This window comes from Corella eumyota, chromosome 3 (genome assembly GCF_963082875.1).
Source record: "Corella eumyota chromosome 3, kaCorEumy4.1, whole genome shotgun sequence".
Taxonomy (NCBI): Eukaryota; Metazoa; Chordata; class Ascidiacea; order Phlebobranchia; family Corellidae; genus Corella; species Corella eumyota.
This window is the reverse complement of record NC_137492.1, coordinates 5,518,784-5,536,476: the sequence shown is the minus strand read 5'-3', so window position 1 is coordinate 5,536,476 and position 17,693 is coordinate 5,518,784. Positions and strand designations below refer to the sequence as shown.

Sequence of the window (17,693 nt, the reverse complement as noted above, 5' to 3'; positions counted from 1 at the left end):
AAAAGCTATTTTTTATAACTACAAATTCATATTATATAGCGCATATATTTTTAATTAAATACACTGTAACTTTAATTTTGCAGCAGTTGAAATAAATGAATATTAGAGCAAATAAATAGTTTGCTAAAATGACGAAACTATTTATTTGTCCTCAAAAAATATTTAGATTCTAAAAAGAAATAGCTGCTACCCGTTAAAAAGAATATATTAAATTTGTAGAAATAAATGAAATCAAAAGATGTCAATTTGTAGTTGAACGAAGTCGATTTAAGCTACCGTTTAAAAACATCGGTAGCCGGGAGCTAAAAAAACGAAAAAAGAACCCAGATCGTAGTAAATATGTAGACATTTTTACTTAAATTACCGGGGGGGGAGAATAAATTGATCATTCAACTCATGGCTTGTTTAAAGCATTTTTTCATAAAAAGACATGAATAAAGACAGTGATTGCGAAACGCCGGTGGATTTATCGCTGTCTAGCATAAAAAAAGAGTCCACTAGCGGGCTTGCTAGCGAAGCTAGAAAAGCGCCAGGCCATACAGTACAGTCTTGCCGGTGTTCGACATCTGCCGACTACGATATGATACGTGTAAATAAAGATAACGGAGGAATGCAGTATTTTGCTAAAGAAAACAAAAGTAGTCAGCCACATGCATATGGTCACGTTTCAAGTGCAAGAACTGACTTTATAAAAGATTTCGATCAGAACGTAAAATATTCAGTTGCTCAAACTAATAGTTGGCCAACGTTAAGTTCAGCAAACGTCATACCTCGATTTTTGCCAGCGTTGCCGATGTTTGCTACTAACTATGGAATGCCAACACCGATGTTACCCTTCACCCATCTATCACCCATGCAAAGTGCTCGTTTACTACTGGAAACGTATGGTATGACAAACCCGTTGCTCAATATGGCATACTACAGCGCGTACATTTCTATGCTACTAGAGTCTTTCCCAACTTCTCAAAGTTTAGGCGAAGAAACAAATCGAAACACACAAACTATGTTGTCCAATCCTATGGATAACCATTTGTTGAAGCATTCTCATCACAAATTCGTGCCTAGATTTATGGATATGGGCTTGAACAGGCAGAACACTGAAGTTTTGTCAGCAATGGACATTTTACGCCAACCAAGTTCGTCAAGAAATACAGTGTCTGATTTTGTTGGTAGTAACTACGCTCGACAATCAAGTACTGGACCAAGTTTACGCGAACTAGTTGATGATGATCTTGGTCCATTAAATTTAACAAAAAGTTCTCTGCCTATAAACTCTATTCAGTCTCAAAGGTTATATAGGTCCCCAGATAAAAATCACTTACAATATCTTAGCCCTAACGCTACTGCGTCGCTTCGACCAAATTTCAGTGGAAAAAACATTCAAACTCAGTCCGTGGCTAATTATACATCAACATCATTTGAAACCTGTAGCGCTACTAGTAATTCTTTGCAGACATCAATGTCAAATTTTAAAGCAAATACTGAGATGGTAGGGAAGTTTAAATGTAGAAAGACAGCTAAAGCAAACAGGCTACCTACCAGACCAAAAAAGCGCTACATCTGCAAATACTGTGGCCGTGAATTTTCGAAGTCGTACAACTTGCTTATACATGAGCGAACTCACACGAACGAACGACCTTACCCATGCGAAATTTGCAAAAAAGCCTTTCGAAGACAAGACCATTTGCGAGACCACAGGTGAGATTAAATGTAAAAATTAAGTTAAAATGAAATGCGTAAATAATATTCTGACTTCTGTAAAAACGCAATGCAATTAATATTTTATATATGCATTTATCACATCAAAAGCAGCATTGTTTTTGACGAGTTAACAAAACTTAAAATTTATCATTGGTTATTTGATTAACAAATTTAAAAATTAAAAAATTATGACAGATTTTTATATAAACAACAGTTTTAAAACACCTAGTCAAAAATGTAATAAGTTTAACTGTATAGTTTATTTAATTTCGAAAATACCTCCTAAAAATAGTTTTTTAATCATGCAAAAAATTAATATAAATTTTAATTAATTTTATCATAAATTGGGAGATTAAAACAAACTTAGAAAATCACATTTTTCTAAAATTAATGTCATTAAAAATTTATATTTTTTCAAATTTTAAAATGTGTTAAAAATCAATATTTTTATTAAAAGCACAATTTAAGCGTATATGCATTTTTTGATATAGTCTATACCACATTGCCATAATTAGGTTTTTTTAATTAACAAAAATGTATTTTATGTTTTTATTAGGGATAATGTCGTTTTTTTAAATTCTTATTTATTGCTAAAAATAAAAAATATTAAATAAAACATAATTTAATTTTAAACCCATAATAAACTTACAACAACATGTTAAACGTTTTTGGGTTTTTATTTTAGTGATATAAATTTTAACTTTTTGTTGATATTTTTTAATGTTTTTATTTACCTAAAATGTCCCGCTAAAGTTTATGTTGTTGCCAAAACTTTGGGCGCAAATACAGCACATATACAAAAAATTAAACGAGTGAAAAAAAAACTAAAAAAATTGTTGAATATATTTTTAAATGGTAAAATATTTAGATGACAGCAAAAAAATTTGAAAACTACGTAACTATAATTCTTTTACGCAAACAGCCGCTTTGTTTACCTTAAAGTTTGCTTAACGATTAATATAATATTTTAAATAGTTGGTATGTTTGTTATTTAATACAGTCAAATTTACAAATATTTCAAAATACTACCAAAATGAAAAATCACGCGTTTTGCCAGAAAAACGCCATTTTGATTATTTAACCTTGGGCATTTCGACTTTCTTGATACCGAATCCAATAAGCAAAACGCCGTGAATTAAATTTTTTTAATCATCAATTTATATTATCTACTATTAAAATTATACGTTACAAAATAATAAAACAACAAACAAAAATATAAGAATTATTTAAAAACTTAATTATTTAAAACTCTATTTTTAATAAACATTAAATGAAAAAAAATGGTGGCAATAACAAATCAATTTTTTAATTTTTATTTTAGATACATCCATAGCAAGGAAAAACCATTCAAATGTTCTTACTGTGGTAAGGGCTTTTGTCAATCGAGAACACTAGCAGTGCATAAATTGTTACACCTAAAAGTGAGTTCATGGTTTTAACTTATGTAATAACCTCTGTCATTATAAGCTAACAGCACAAGAAGGTTACGCAACCGTTATTATATAAGCACAGGGCTTTGATAGATTAAATTATTATATAACATAATACTGAGGCGAAAAAAGGGTTAAATATTTTATTCCATTCGAAATTATACTTGTTGCACTATTTTGAAATGAAAATTATTTTACAAATAGCAATTTAAATCTAGTATATTATAATTTAACTTACTATTGGTTGTGTTTTTTTTTAAATTAACAAGTTAGCTCAAAATATTAACAAATTTTACTGTATTACTTTAAGAATCCCCCATTTCAATGTCATACTTGTGGGAAAACCTTCAACCAGAGAAGCAACTTAAAAACGCATGCGGCAACTCATGTGAACGTCGTGCGATCTACAGCAAGTTTGTGTAAGTTCTTAATGCATATAAATAATCAATACATCTGTAGTGAACCCGACTTAAAAGCGGTTGTTTAACTTAAGTGACAAGCATATAGAAAGATAAATGCATTGATTAACGATTAAACAAGAATTAAATAAAATTAAATGGGGTACAAGGACATATATATTTTTTCTTTAATATTTAAAAAAAAAATTTAAATCTCAAATATTTAAATAAACATATTTTTTTTAGAATCAAGAAAAAGAATTTAAGAAGATTTTTTCGAGGATGTTGCAATCAAATTTAAATTTGTCAACAATAAATAAATTTGACATTGGTCTGACATTTTAAATATTTAAGAAATATTTTATTTATTTACTGTTGCCTTAACATTTTTCTTTTTTGTGTAAAGTTCAAATTAAATTATTTATTTATATTTACCCAAATTACACCGATAAATATATCAACCTTTAACAGTTTTATTCATTGTTTTCTTTTCAATATTGCTTTAATAGATATTTTTCAACAAAAACTCTTTTATTTAAAATTTAAAAAAAAATTTGAAATTATTTTTTTTATAAATACAATCAATTTTAATATTGCATTAAAAAATGTTTTAAAATAATACAATTGTAGTTTGGTTAAATAAATTAAAGGAACAAAAATTACGGATTGCAATTGCAGCATACTCTTTATATTAATTTCCATATTACAAATAAATTACAATTTTTTGCAATATTAATAGATCTTAAGATGCTTTATTATAAATGTCATATCATTTAGCTTCGCTAGCAATCGGCATATGAAAAATTTTTCCTTCCGAATTCGTAGAAAGCGAATACGAAACATGTCAAGCTTTCAGGTTTTACAGGACACAAAATAAGCTTCTTATACCTAGCGGCAAAATTAAACGGTTAAGAAGCCTTTTTACCTGAATTACGAAATTTCATCATTTCGTTGACATGATTGCATCTAGACAGGCTATTTATAGCCTACATAGCAATATTTTTTCCTGCGTTGCAAGTTTGTTAGCTTATTACCGATACATGACACATTACATAAACTATCAATAGTATAAAATAAGCTTTTATTTTTTTTACCTATAATTTGATATCAAATGCAATGTTTGGTTTAAAATCAAAAATGGAATCATTTTTACGAACTAAATAGCTTATTTTGGACTTCTGCCATTCGAGAGAATTTCAATAAACAGAAAGTTAAGACCCAGTTGTTTATATTTCTATAATTAGAAATAATTTTTGATGAAATACGAGAGCGAGATCACGTATGCAATTTTAATCTTTTTTAAGGAAGTTTCAAGCGAAAAATCTTAGGGAAAATATAATATCAAAGTGTCTTTAAATAAACAGTTGATGATAAAAGCAATAATTAATGAAGATATACCTCTAGAATTATATTTATGCTTTATTAATTTTGTAAAACCTATTTGTTATTTGATTTTTAGTTTGTTTGAAAAATATAAAAATGTTAATGAACTTAAAATACTAAAAAATCTGTACATGTTTTATTTATTGCTCTTAAGTATGTTAAATTATTTTTTTTTTGGTATGGTTTTATCATTACCCGGCCATATGCTCTTGATATTTAAAAGTTTACCTTAATATTTGTGGTTTAAGGTCACAATGCGGTAAAGGTTAAAGTTAGGTTAATTTAACTTAACAAAAATTCAGTTGCACTCACGTTTTTGCCGACGAAACTGGCGCTGAATTTGCGGCGTTCACGCAAGACCTTTCTTTACGTAAACGCTGCTACGTAAGACGTAAATATCACGGCGTGCGGTGTTCTGCTTACGTGTTTGACTTTAAAATAAACTTCGTAATCGCAAAATTGTGTGCACGATCACACGAAACGAAATCGCTACCGCTTCTGAAATCTGGGTTTAGTTTCCCGCGCAAATGTCACGTTAAATATCACCAATAATCGTGAAAGCTTATATTCTAATATTTTCTAAAATTAAAAGTTTGTTGAATATTTTTATAGGTCAACAACGTTGCGAACACTATAGACCACAAAATATTTTTTTAACATATAAGAAAACAAGGCACGATTTTGTGCGAAAAATGAACAAAATTTGTAACTTGACATTCAAAATTTTTTTCCAAACTAGGTTAACAAAAAACCTTCAATTTTTTTCTCTACATAGCTATGATAACCACTTAACAAAAACTTGGACGCGGTGGTATCAACTCTTTTTGTTATGGAAATAGGGCGCCTACACAAGTTTTTATTGATTAAAAGCCCTTCTGGTTCCTTGAAAGAAAACTTAACATAAAATGTAACTTTAATTTAGCGTGTTGGCGCAACTCAAAACATTACAAGACGCCCACACTTATTTTTTTTAAACAGAAGTTCTAAAAGGCCGTTGGGTATAACTTGAAAGTGAGCGCTATTTGTTGATTATTCTTGCCAGACATTTTCGTTTACCACCCATCAACACTAAGGTATTGTAAAGGCAAAAGCAAGCCAAATCAAGCCTGACAATTCAGCTACCGTTTTGTTTGAGTGTAAAAGTATAAACATACTTGAAAGTATTTTAACTTAACCTCGAACAAGCCAAGCCCGTGTTGCGATTGGAAAATCAAAGCCTGACCTTTGAACCGGGCGAGACCCAAAGCGGTAAGGCTAAGTATTGTTTATTTGCAAATTAACAAGCATAAATTTTGTTTAAAAATATTAAATAACAATCAGACATTAAACAAATGCGTGTAGAAATTTATAAACTTTATTGTTAACTTTTACATAAACCTCGCAATGGCCAATGAGGACTAAAATATTCAGTGTCTGTTGCATTTTTGTCAAGCGCCCATTAGTTTCTGTTTTAATTCTGTTTATCAGTAAATAACTGAAATCCATCCATTACTTTCTTAGAAACGATAAGATGTAAACAAAAAAGACATATATCTGTAATTGAGTTCAAAGGTATAAGCCATTAGGCTCGTTTATCGATAAAGGTAGCGAAAAAGTGCCAATACCATGCGTAACTAATTTGTTATGACGACAACCAAATATTTCGTTAAAGTGATATTTGAAGGCAGCAATTATTATATTATAGCCCTGCCTTTCACTTTCCAATCGATTTTTTAAAGTAACACAAACGGAAAAAAAATTAAGATTTCAAAATAACCAACATATTATTTTAAATTTAGAAAACATGGCGTACTCTAATTCAAAAATGCTATAAGGTTGTCTTTTACATTAAAGACATTGAAATGTTGGTAACGTAACTTTTGTTTTTAATAAGTTATTTCAATTTGCAAATTAAAATGTCATTATCGTGTTGTTCGGCAAATTTCTTAGAAATTATAATTAATCGGATCTGTCATCTGTATATGACGTAGTAGTTTCTGGATCGTTTCATGAATCACATATTATATTTATACACGTATTTTTCAGGTATTTACAGTAGTTTTCTTACGTACATAGCCCAAACGATGTCAATAAATTTGACCCTTAAGCTGTACGGAGTAAAATCTCAAAAATAGATTATGACGTTATTTTTTTGGTACAAGTAACATCAAAACACAGTTTTAATCTATATTATTTGAACAGTGGTAGATCGAAATATATTTAAGACACTAATTTTGATTTTTTTATTTGTTACACATTTTATTATTTGTCCTCAAGTATTTTCTGATCCTGTTTAGTCTTCTTATGGCGCCAGTTACGTGTTTGTAGTTAAGCTTACGCTGGAAAAGAAGTACATCAAGTTATCCAGAGATATCTTGAAATTATATTAATATTTGATTTATTTAAAAATTAAATAAAACATTATTCACGATTTTAAAATTCGACTAAGCATAGCCTACTTGACATCTTACTATTTTTTATAAGTCGTATTTTTATTTAATTTAGATAGGTTGTTAAATAAGTTACCGATATAGTTATTTTTCAACTTTTTATTAAATCTATGTTGCTAAGCAAAAGAAAAACAAGTTCCATTGATGGTATATATCTAAGGTGATAAAAAAGCGGGTAATTTAAAGTAAATAATGAAATTTAAAGTATTTTTTAAGCCATTAGAATAAGTGTGTTTGCTTATTCTATGATTTCTATTTAATTGCAAATAATTATTATTTTAACATAAACAATACAAGTTTACTTAAAGATAAATGTTTTAAAAAACAAACAAAGGATATATTAAGCCTTTTTTAAAATTAAATTATTGTAAACGACCCTCTAGCGACTATTAGTGTTTGGAAAAAAGGCTAAAATTTTTTCAGCAAAATTGCCGTATTCAATACTCTACTACACCCTTATTACATAACACCTTAAAAGCTTAGATAAAGTAACCATTTTTAATGAAAAATACATTTTATGCCAGATACTGGTGTTGCTTATATAGAGTCTTTAGACCTGTAACTAGATCAAGTGTGGTATTTGCTCATATTATCAAAAATCAGTTCACCAAATGGACACATTCTCCAAAAAACTTTAAAAACTAAAATTTAGATGTTACTAAAATTTAATTTAATTTTTTTTCAGAAATAAAAGGGAACTTTCTGTAGAAAATGTCTCATTGGTGGTTTTTGGTATATGGTTTTCGGCAAAACGTTTATTAGGTTAAATTTTGTTCGGTGATGAAACGGCTTTTCGGTAAAAAAAATTTGCATTTCACGAAATGAGTTAACATCGCCGTTGATATGTATTTAATTTTTAATTTTAAGTTTTGGTACAATGTTTCTCGAATAATAATATTTAATCTAGTGTTTCTTTATTTATTATACATCGCTAGTTAGTACTTTGACTAAATGGAAAACCTTAAACCTTTCTTTTTTCATATCATCTTAAGGTATTAGGTTTTATTTGTTTATCGTGGATAAGTGTGCAAAGTGTTTGGGTTATCAGTTAACGCGGAACTCAAGGGCAAATAACGTTTTCTTTTCATACACCCTTAATTTATATTCCCCCTTTTTTCATATTCCCTCATTTTTATCGGGTGAGAGTGTGCGGGTTGGAACGTATCTGAACTATTTTTGTAACGTGAAATAGGTTTTAAAACTATTTTTTTTGTGTAAATTTTTTTTTTGAAATCAGATGCTGTACCAAGTGTAACCTACCGGCAGTTAGAACGCCCAAACAAGTGAACGCTAGATGTCACACCAGTGGCATTTCATTTACGTTAAATTTTTGCCACGTGTGATCTACCTCATTTCGCATTTTTAAACTGTGAAATGCCTTCGTCACTTAAAAAGTAAGTGCTCTAGTTTAATAATTGTGTAATTGTCAGGTTATATGTAAATTTTTGTTATAGGGGCTAACAAAATGGTCTTTTATAAATCAAATCCCTGTGTGTTACTTGTTCCGCCTAAAAAAGGCCCAATCATAACTTAAACAATCTATAAATACTTACTACGGTTTCATTGATCGATCACAAGGCATTTGGGCTCATAGCAACGCCCTTACCAACACGTTTCCTAATATAAATAAAGAAACAAAAGAGAAAAACATTTTCTCCTGAGAGGCCTTCTTTGTTATGGTGCGGGTTTACTTAAGGACAAAATGGATTTGACCTAGCAAGAGGTTACTAAAGTTTACCTTAATTTTATGATACATAGAAAATTATAAAAATTTATTAGTTTTAGCGTAAACGGGTAATGATATTAAAATAAAGCTGATCACAAGGTTCTTAATACAAAAAAAAAACATTTAAGTTTGCCAGGCTTGTTTAACTTTTACCCTGGTTTAAAAGCAAATAACCATTAAAATCCTCCCTTTCTACTTAATTGAACTATTTAACAAAGCCACTTTTGTCCACCTTTATTTAAAAGTTTAGTCATAATCTTTGTTAAGTAACTAAAGTAGGAGTCATTCTTCGAAACCCATATAATTCTATATGTTCTTTTCACCCGCCTTCTCATACGATAGGCGGAGGGCGCTGATTGGCCCATTCAATATGGCCTGACCTTAGCTAGCATTTTACGTATTACTATGAGGTCAATCGAGCGTAAAACGGCACCGGGTGTGATTGAATTTTAATAGTTTAACGCCGCGCGTCAGTAAGGTCTTTACGTCCTGTTTCGTTTCCAAAAGATTTGTAGATTGGAATTATATTAACTTTATAGTCGTAGCTTTAGCGACAGGAAGTTGGACAGGATGAGCAGATATAATCAACTTCCCAAGTTTTGCGTTATGTTCAAGCCGGCAAAGGTTAGAATATGTTTTACAACAGTATAGTTGTTTATTATGGAATATGTTTTTTAACTCCATTAACAGCTGAAGCATATTTGTTGGCGTCTGCCAGTGTTGCTTAACAGTTAGTCAACTAGTTTGTGGTATATTTTCTACGTCATCACACCGACTTAAAAAGGATTTGACTTATTAACACGTTTAAGACTGTAAGGCTTTGTACTTTTTAGAAACGTGGCCAGCAAACCTAGGTAACCTAGCCGGTAGCTTGTAATGGAGAATATTTAAATGTAGACAAATAGTAAGCAAATAATTATCACTTTGTAGCAAGTATTAATGTTTAACTTTCATGTTTTGGGGCATAGGTCAAGCACGTGCAAATAAATATCAGGCAGCCGGGTCTGCGGGCAGTATGGTCTGATGGTAGTGTAGTATTGACTAGTTTGTGTATAATCTAAGCAAAATTCGTGCTTATGGTATATGTAAAATCGTGTATTTTACACAAGTCTTCTGGCAGTGTCACGTACAGACGTAGCTGTGGTAGCCTAGTCGCCAAGTATTTTTTCTTAATATAAAATTGTTTGTTTACGAAAGTTTTTATTTTATATAGCCTTTTAACAGATTAAACTATATAGTGTATTGATTTATTGATATTATGTTAAGTAATTAAAAATTCTGATTTTTAGATTTATTTATTTTAATTCGCACTTAATTATTCCTGTAAAAATAGTATATATATATATATATATATATATATATTTATATTATGTTAAACCAGATGAAAAGATTTCGGACGAACGCTTTTCAGCATCACAAATCAACAATGCATAAATTTTCTATGACAGTTTTATTGAAAATTTTTTTGTTTTATGTCACCCTATCCTTCAGCCCGGTTCGAAGTAAGTTGTCGCTAAACCTTTAAATATCTTGCATTTCTAGTAAGATCTAACCCTTTATGGGAGTTTAAATATGTTTCTTTATTTTTCAAGGTCAAAAAAGCAAAAACGCAGCGCAAGAAACAAAGCAAACAGTGTGTTACGGACCGCTGGGGTGCTTCAGTGCCCTACCACCGTTTTCGCCCGACATGCCTTTGCCAATGTCACCCCGGAAAATATCAACGGAATTTTACCTGCGTACCCGACAGAATCGCTACGTTAATCAACGTATATCGCCCGACGACGCTAATCTAACCGCGTCTTATTTCGATCCATCCAAGCCGACTAAAATAGTGATTCACGGTTTTGTGGTGAGTAAAAAAAAATAACGCAAATCGATAAAAACCAAAAAAATTGAGGTTTAAAATTAAAACCTGTGTTGTATTTCTGTGAATCACCACCGTCTTAAACTTAAAAATAATTCAAAAAAATTTTAATCAGATGATGAATGCTCGACTCGCTTCTTGGGTACCTGAAGTAACTGAAACAATTCTTTATCATCACGACGTTAATGTTATCCAAGTTAATTGGGTAAAAGGAGCAAATTTGGAATATGATAATGCTGCATCGAATACACGACTGGTCGGAGCTCAAGTAGCCTACCTTATCAATATGCTAATGGTAAGAAAAAGTTGCGAATTATACCCTTACTTTTGATAATTATACCCTTACTTTTGATATCTGTGATAAAATTTAATAGCCTAAATTAAGTTAAAATACATTTCTTTCTTATAGGAAGTTCACGACGCGAAAGCCAAGGACTTTCACCTGATCGGTTTTAGTCTCGGCGCACACGTAGCTGGGTTCGCCGGAAAAATTGTCCAGAAGGGTGGTAAAGTGAACATGATTGGTCGCATCACCGGACTTGACCCAGCCAATCCGGCTTTCAACTACGACAGCACAAAAGTTCGGCTCGACAAAACGGACGCTAAGTTCGTGGACGTTATCCACACAGATACAAGCACAGTTCTAGTAATGGGTAAGTAGTTTGTCTCTGTTGCAAAAAAAAACTTTAATTAAGAAACATGGCGAATTTGTTATCACGTTTTGATCTGTATTGTTTAATAATGCGCTTAACTTGCACCTTTTTATGCAATGTGTTAAACCAAAGAATTATGTAATTTGATTATGAAATATATGGGAAAGCTAAAAACATGTGATACGATATTACTTCATCTAATAACCAGATTTAACAAGCAGTTTTTATACTTTTTTTAAAAACAATTAAATTTTTTTTTCTTGCCACAGCTTCCGGGATGAACAGAAATCTCGGACACGCCGACTTCTTCCCAAACGGAGGAGCGGATCAAACTGGGTGCAATTCGTGGTCGGAGGACTCCACATGGATATCAGGTAATTATCATCAAACACGTTTATTATTTGGTACTCTCCGAATGTAATTAAAGTTACTTGAACCGTTTTAAACGCAAATAAAACATGTTAAACATATTTCGAATAGGTATTTTTACAATTTGTTCACATTTCTCTCAATTAGCGTTGGGTTTGTTATTATTAAACAATATTTGTGAATTTTTATATATATATACCCACTTAATAAACTAACAAAAAAGCAACGTTATGGTGAAGTGCTTTCTCTTTCGTTAAAAGCTTTCAAAATCGAAACTTTATTAGCGTAAATAATTTTAAAATCGCATTCGGTAGTGCGTCATCTCAACGATTCTTGGAAACGCCTCTTTCACTCCCCAGTATCTTAACATGTTTTAGTATTGTTTCGCTCGCTCCTCCAGTTAAGTAACCCGAAAAGGTTACTGAACTGGAGTTATTTTGTTCAGCATCTGGCCATACATAATTGCTACCGTCGCGTATACAATATGCTGTATAAGGAAGTCTCTCGTTTGTGCGGTGCCATAGCTTATGAATCGTCGCTGTGATATTGTTGACAGAATCCGCTGTAGTTTCCCGAAATAGTTTCCGCATGACAGTGACGTTTGTTCAAGTGACGTCACTGTACAAACTAGAGTTGATACGAACATCGCGCGATTTAATACGCTTTGTTAGTTACATCGCTTTGGCGAGGTCACCTTCTCTCGTCATGCGCCACGCCTCTTTACCAACACGTGTGGAATACTAACGTCATTCCAATGACGTCATCATTAGGATAAGGAAGGTTATTCCAAAGAATGTTGACGTCGTTTCGCTTCTTAAAATAACCGTGTATTCGATAATGATCAGTAAGTCTAAGTTAAAAAAGAAAAACAAAAAAATCGTTCGTTTAATATGTAACTTGATATTAAAAAACTCGATTTTCGATGTTTTGTTTATGCTGAAATTTACAAACTCGAATAAAGTTTAGTGTTTCGTTGCCCGCGGTTATTTTTGAAATTCCGCGTCGCATTTTTTAGGCCCAAAGGCAGCCGGGATGCGTTTTTGGATTAGTGCACACACATAAGTTAAATATATCCCAACTTGTTTTCCTCATAATGTTAAAACAATAAACATCAAACATTATTATCTAAAAGTCCTACATTTTAACAACAAAGGCAATGCGTTTTTATCAGGCACTTACTAAATGATGCCATTAGATTATTAATTTTTTTGGTTGCATAACCCATATACTTATTTAAGGGCTTTTAAATGTAAACAGACTTTGCCAGCGGAAATCATCTATTGTTTACTAATCTAACATTAGCGAGTAACAAATTGTCAATATTAATATTTTATCATTTTGTTCTGCGGCACGTAGAATGAGTTACATGCCTGATAAATGTTATGTTGAGTGTTAATTGATGGACTAGTTTTTGTTTGATTAGATTATGATTTTGTTTGGTTAAGCAACTTTGTTGTCACTCAGTGCGTTCGCATCATAAATTAAAAAAAAAATAATACATTTTATGATATTACAATTTAGTGTTTATGTATGTGTGAAACCAAAGTAATTGGCAACCATCTTAAAATTGTTCAAAAATCGATTTTGTTCAATGAAATTAAACACTTGTTTGTGCTTTGCTACTGTAACATATTGAATTTCCGAAATAAAAATTTCAGAGAAAATTAATTAATATTTAAATAAACTGAAAGCAAAGTGGCACACATGTTTTGTTAACAGGTTTCGTTGTAATTGATTTTACCATTAGTCTTTGTTGCCAAAATCTGTTCCATTAACTTTCCTTTCATCGATTTTCGTTTCTTCAAGTCCCGTTCGTTAAAATAATCAATATTAAAAATTTTAACGGGTAAAAAAACACGCCATTTTATCTGTTGCTTAAGTTTGTATGTTTGATTTACTTAAGGGTGCTTATGGTTTAACAACGACAACGGTATGTCAAAAACACTTAACTTTGAAAGCTACGTGTAACATTATACAGAACTGCCATTGCCTAACTAACTTTTTTATTTAAGCTTAAAAAAATATTTTTACACACGTTAAGTTTAATACCAATACCACTTTTTAAAGTATTTCATATCTAACCTAGTTATTTTTATCTTATTTTTAGCGGTTACCGACCTAACTGCATGCGACCATTTGCGAGCCCCCCAATTGTTTAAACACAGCATTAATGCAACCGGAGATAACTTTCCAATGATGGCTTATAAATGTAACAGTTATGAAAAATTCAAGGTGAGATTTTTAACAGTTTTGTTAACCAAGTCTTATTAAATATACCCAAATAGAAATTATAATAAATTTACCCATAAACAAATATAGCCTTTTAAACACTATTTTGATCAAGTATTTTAATTTTTTTTTGAATTATAGCGGGGTGTTTGTTTAAGATGCCGAGGTAGTGGAAAGAAGAGAGGTGGAAACCGATGCAGGAGGATGGGCTACTGGGCGGAGCCACCTCTCGGACGTAAAAAGCAAGTTCAGTATTATGGAGCAACGTCCGGGGATGCCCCTTTTACAGGTAAAATAAGCAAAATGTTTTTGTTGGCATTTTTAAACTTTTAAAATTTATCTATAAAAAAATATTTATTTTAAATTTATTTTCTTTTTTTTAGTCAAACATTACCAAATTCAAATTCACTGGAGAAACAGCAGCAACGTTTCACCGAACGGTTTTAAAGCGAAACTTTTTATAACGTTACATGGTGCCGAAAGAAGCACAGACGAAATAGCACTTAACGAGTAAGTTTTAACCGTATTCGTATTTCACCATTTAAAAAGTAGACTCACTTGTAATTTACGGTCCTCGCCAATTCTCTCTTGCACTTTACGGTTCTAATTTTTTTAAAGGATCTTATTATACAAATGATTCAAAAGTTATACATAAAAAAGCCAAAAAAATAATTTTTATCTGTTTATATTTTCCAGTGGTGCTACCTTTCAAGTTATTGCTGGCCGAACAACCCGATTTTTGGTCGCTCAAGATACCGAAAACGATATTGGAGATATAGACCGGGTTACCTTCCGCTGGGAAAGGCCGACCTGTTGGACTTGGTTTTTCTGCTCCAAGGAAAACATTCGACTTAAGAGAATCAAAATTTTCTCCGCTTCTGAACAAAAAAGGTAAAAAAAAAAAAGAAATTTAATTTACTTTTTTATTCGTTTTACTTATCCTCGATGTGGGATGGTCGACTTCACAGCCTAAACATAGAGTAACATTAGTTACCCAGACCCATAGTATAAAATTTACTTTACCAGTTTGGGATAATGTTGAATGTAATTGCCTGTTAGTTTATTTGCGAAAAGGTTTTTTTAGCTCATACCGTTTATAGCTTTTTTATTTAAAAACCCTTTAACTTAAACACAGTGGGAATTGAACTCAGGACATTATGTACCAAGGCCAGGCGTTTAACCACTACATCACTCTGTTAGTTTAAATATTTAAAATTTAGTTTATTACAATGGATAACGTAAAATAAAAAAAAATGTCCAATCAAGATGTAAACCTTTCCTAATTTTTTACTTAGATATCTTTATTTGCCCCTCGGTAAAAATCGAGATCAAAGAATTCGAGCACATTTCATTCCCCCTGGAGAAGACTTCGAGCTTCTTCGAACTAGTTTTATTCGAAGATCCTTTCCACGAAAATACCCTAGTATCGACAAAGAGACTGCGCGCCACTATAAGAAATACGGCGTTTATTCACCAGCCTTGGTTCAACTAAGAAACGGGGTGCCACAACGCTCGCCAAAAACAACGAACTCACCTTCAATATTAACTACATCTTCTACTACTACTACGCAAAACACAATTTCACAACCAGATTCGATACAATAGCGGAAAACAGGCGGTGCCATCGTCTATCTTAGGTTAAATCAAATCGGTCTTTCCGGCTGCTCTTCTATGCAATGTGTTATATGGTATAAATTTCTCTTACAAAGCGATATATATGTGTGTGGTGTTTGGAAAGTAAGGTTAAAAGGATTGGCGCCGAAACGGGATCGGGTTGCGCTGCGAAACGCCGTTTTCTTTCTATTTATTCCCGTATTTAATCACCGAGACTGTAAATATTAGTAACTTATTCTTTTTTTTCTGTTCGTTGTTTTCTTTTGTACGAAGTTGCATAAATATATATTTATTTTTATTTATAAGTTTCATCAGTGTACAGCATTGTTCTGTATATGATATTGTCGACTTATATCGAGGGTCGCTTTCATTTTTTTTTTTTTTGATTTTTTTGTAATTACACTCACAAAAACATGATAGACTCTATCCACTGTGTTAAACAAATTGCCCAAGAGTCCTGAAGAGCAAAAATAACCACAAAAAAAAATTCTAACCGTTGATATTTAATTTATTAAATTCTGCATTTGGAACGTGAAAAAAAAAACTTCTTTCCATAGGTCATTTTCTGTGCCTTTGTACGTGCGTGTCTCTCTCTAAATTCCTTAAAAATTCGCAATTTTACATCAAAATTTCTATATTCTACCAGAAGGCACATATAAGTTATTCGTTTTGTCTCAAAAAATTTTATTCTATTTATTAACCATTTGTTGTTTGTCAATATAAAAACACTGTGAATTAAAATTCGTTCAATAATAAACATAATATGCCAATCTATTTTTTGGATGGTATCTTTAAAACGAAAATGATTTAGCTCCGAAATGGGTAATAAAGTTTTCGAAACTTTAAGATTCAAATCTGGCATCTTTTCTTACAAAAGTGGCATTTTTTCTTCAAAAAAACAAGTCAGTTATGTAATACAGCAAATTATTTTTTAAGTTTGACACTTCTACGTGTATAAGTATCATAAAAAAACTTAAAAAACATAGTAAAAAACAAAAACATTTGTAGCTTAGAAAATATATGGGACATGTTATTCTAAAAAAAAGTTCAAAATTTTCCATTACAAAATATATAACTACCCTATTTTCCCACCCTTAATTAAAACGCGCCCACATTCTCTACGATTTTGGCACTCGTTTATAATAAAGTATATAGGACAAGTGCTTTACCCACATTATTGCCATATTACTTTTTATAACGAGGTAAAAAACACGGACAATTTGTCATCGGATCCCAAAAACACTTTACCCCTTCGGTAGCCCAAAATAACAACGCGACGTTTAATTATATAAAATGGTCAGCTTAAGTACAAAGTCTCTCACATGTACTATTTAAAACTAAAGAATTTGTCATAATATTTTGTAATATAACCCGTTAAAACAATACCAAAATAACGACGAGTTTTATAAGTACATTAATTGTGATTTTAAATGCCAGTTTAGTGTTACCAGCCTGGTCCAAAGTCGAAAGGGGTGAGGTTAGGCGTTTGAAGATGTGCCCACTTCGTGCTTTTCCATATGAAAAACGTATTTGGTCACATGATAGCATAGCGATTATCGATTTAACAAGTGTTTAAATATTTTTAAAACATTTCCGTTCGGCAAGTTTTTATTTACTTACATATGCACTTGTATATTACACGCAAAAACGTTTATTTTGCATATTTTTTAAATGACAGTTATATATTTTTAAGGGTATCCCATATTACTGAAACTATTTGATCGAATCAATGATCATACATGATCATTGATCGAATGGACATTTTACAAAAACCTAAATTTTGAAAACGGTTTTTTACTGTAATTTAGGTTAACTTTTATTACAAATTAAAGGACATTTTTAAATAGGGGTAATAGAAAAAAAAATTCCAATTTAATAAGATGACAGTAATTTTAAA

General features: G+C 31.2%; 2 protein-coding genes across 2 annotated transcripts; both read left to right on the top strand.

Annotated features, from left to right (window-relative positions):
• Nucleotides 1-357: 357 nt before the first annotated feature.
• On the top strand, nt 358-4,121 carry LOC145745471 (uncharacterized). The gene is made up of 4 exons (XM_082563560.1): nt 358-1,698; nt 3,023-3,122; nt 3,442-3,550; nt 3,776-4,121. Coding segments are annotated over exons 1-4 (1,479 nt in total). The 5' UTR covers nt 358-430; the 3' UTR covers nt 3,778-4,121.
• Nucleotides 4,122-10,451: 6,330 nt separating this feature from the next.
• LOC145746438 (pancreatic lipase-related protein 2-like) lies at nt 10,452-16,558 on the top strand. The gene is made up of 10 exons (XM_082564721.1): nt 10,452-10,569; nt 10,660-10,916; nt 11,047-11,226; nt 11,341-11,584; nt 11,854-11,958; nt 14,061-14,185; nt 14,324-14,471; nt 14,566-14,692; nt 14,879-15,073; nt 15,478-16,558. Exons 1-10 carry the CDS (start codon nt 10,494-10,496, stop codon nt 15,785-15,787), a joined length of 1,767 nt encoding a protein of 588 aa, XP_082420847.1. The 5' UTR covers nt 10,452-10,493; the 3' UTR covers nt 15,788-16,558.
• The last annotated feature ends 1,135 nt before the right edge of the window (nt 16,559-17,693 follow it).

Coding starts and splice junctions, on each gene's coding strand:
- LOC145745471 (XM_082563560.1), top strand. CDS start 431: ATGAATAAAGACAGTGATTGCGAAACGCCGGTGGATTTATCGCTGTCT. Junction 1,699..3,022: donor GACCATTTGCGAGACCACAG/GTGAGATTAAAT, acceptor TTTTTATTTTAG/ATACATCCATAGCAAGGAAA. Junction 3,123..3,441: donor ATAAATTGTTACACCTAAAA/GTGAGTTCATGG, acceptor TATTACTTTAAG/AATCCCCCATTTCAATGTCA.
- LOC145746438 (XM_082564721.1), top strand. CDS start 10,494: ATGCATAAATTTTCTATGACAGTTTTATTGAAAATTTTTTTGTTTTAT. Junction 11,959..14,060: donor GGACTCCACATGGATATCAG/GTAATTATCATC, acceptor TCTTATTTTTAG/CGGTTACCGACCTAACTGCA. Junction 14,186..14,323: donor ACAGTTATGAAAAATTCAAG/GTGAGATTTTTA, acceptor TTTGAATTATAG/CGGGGTGTTTGTTTAAGATG.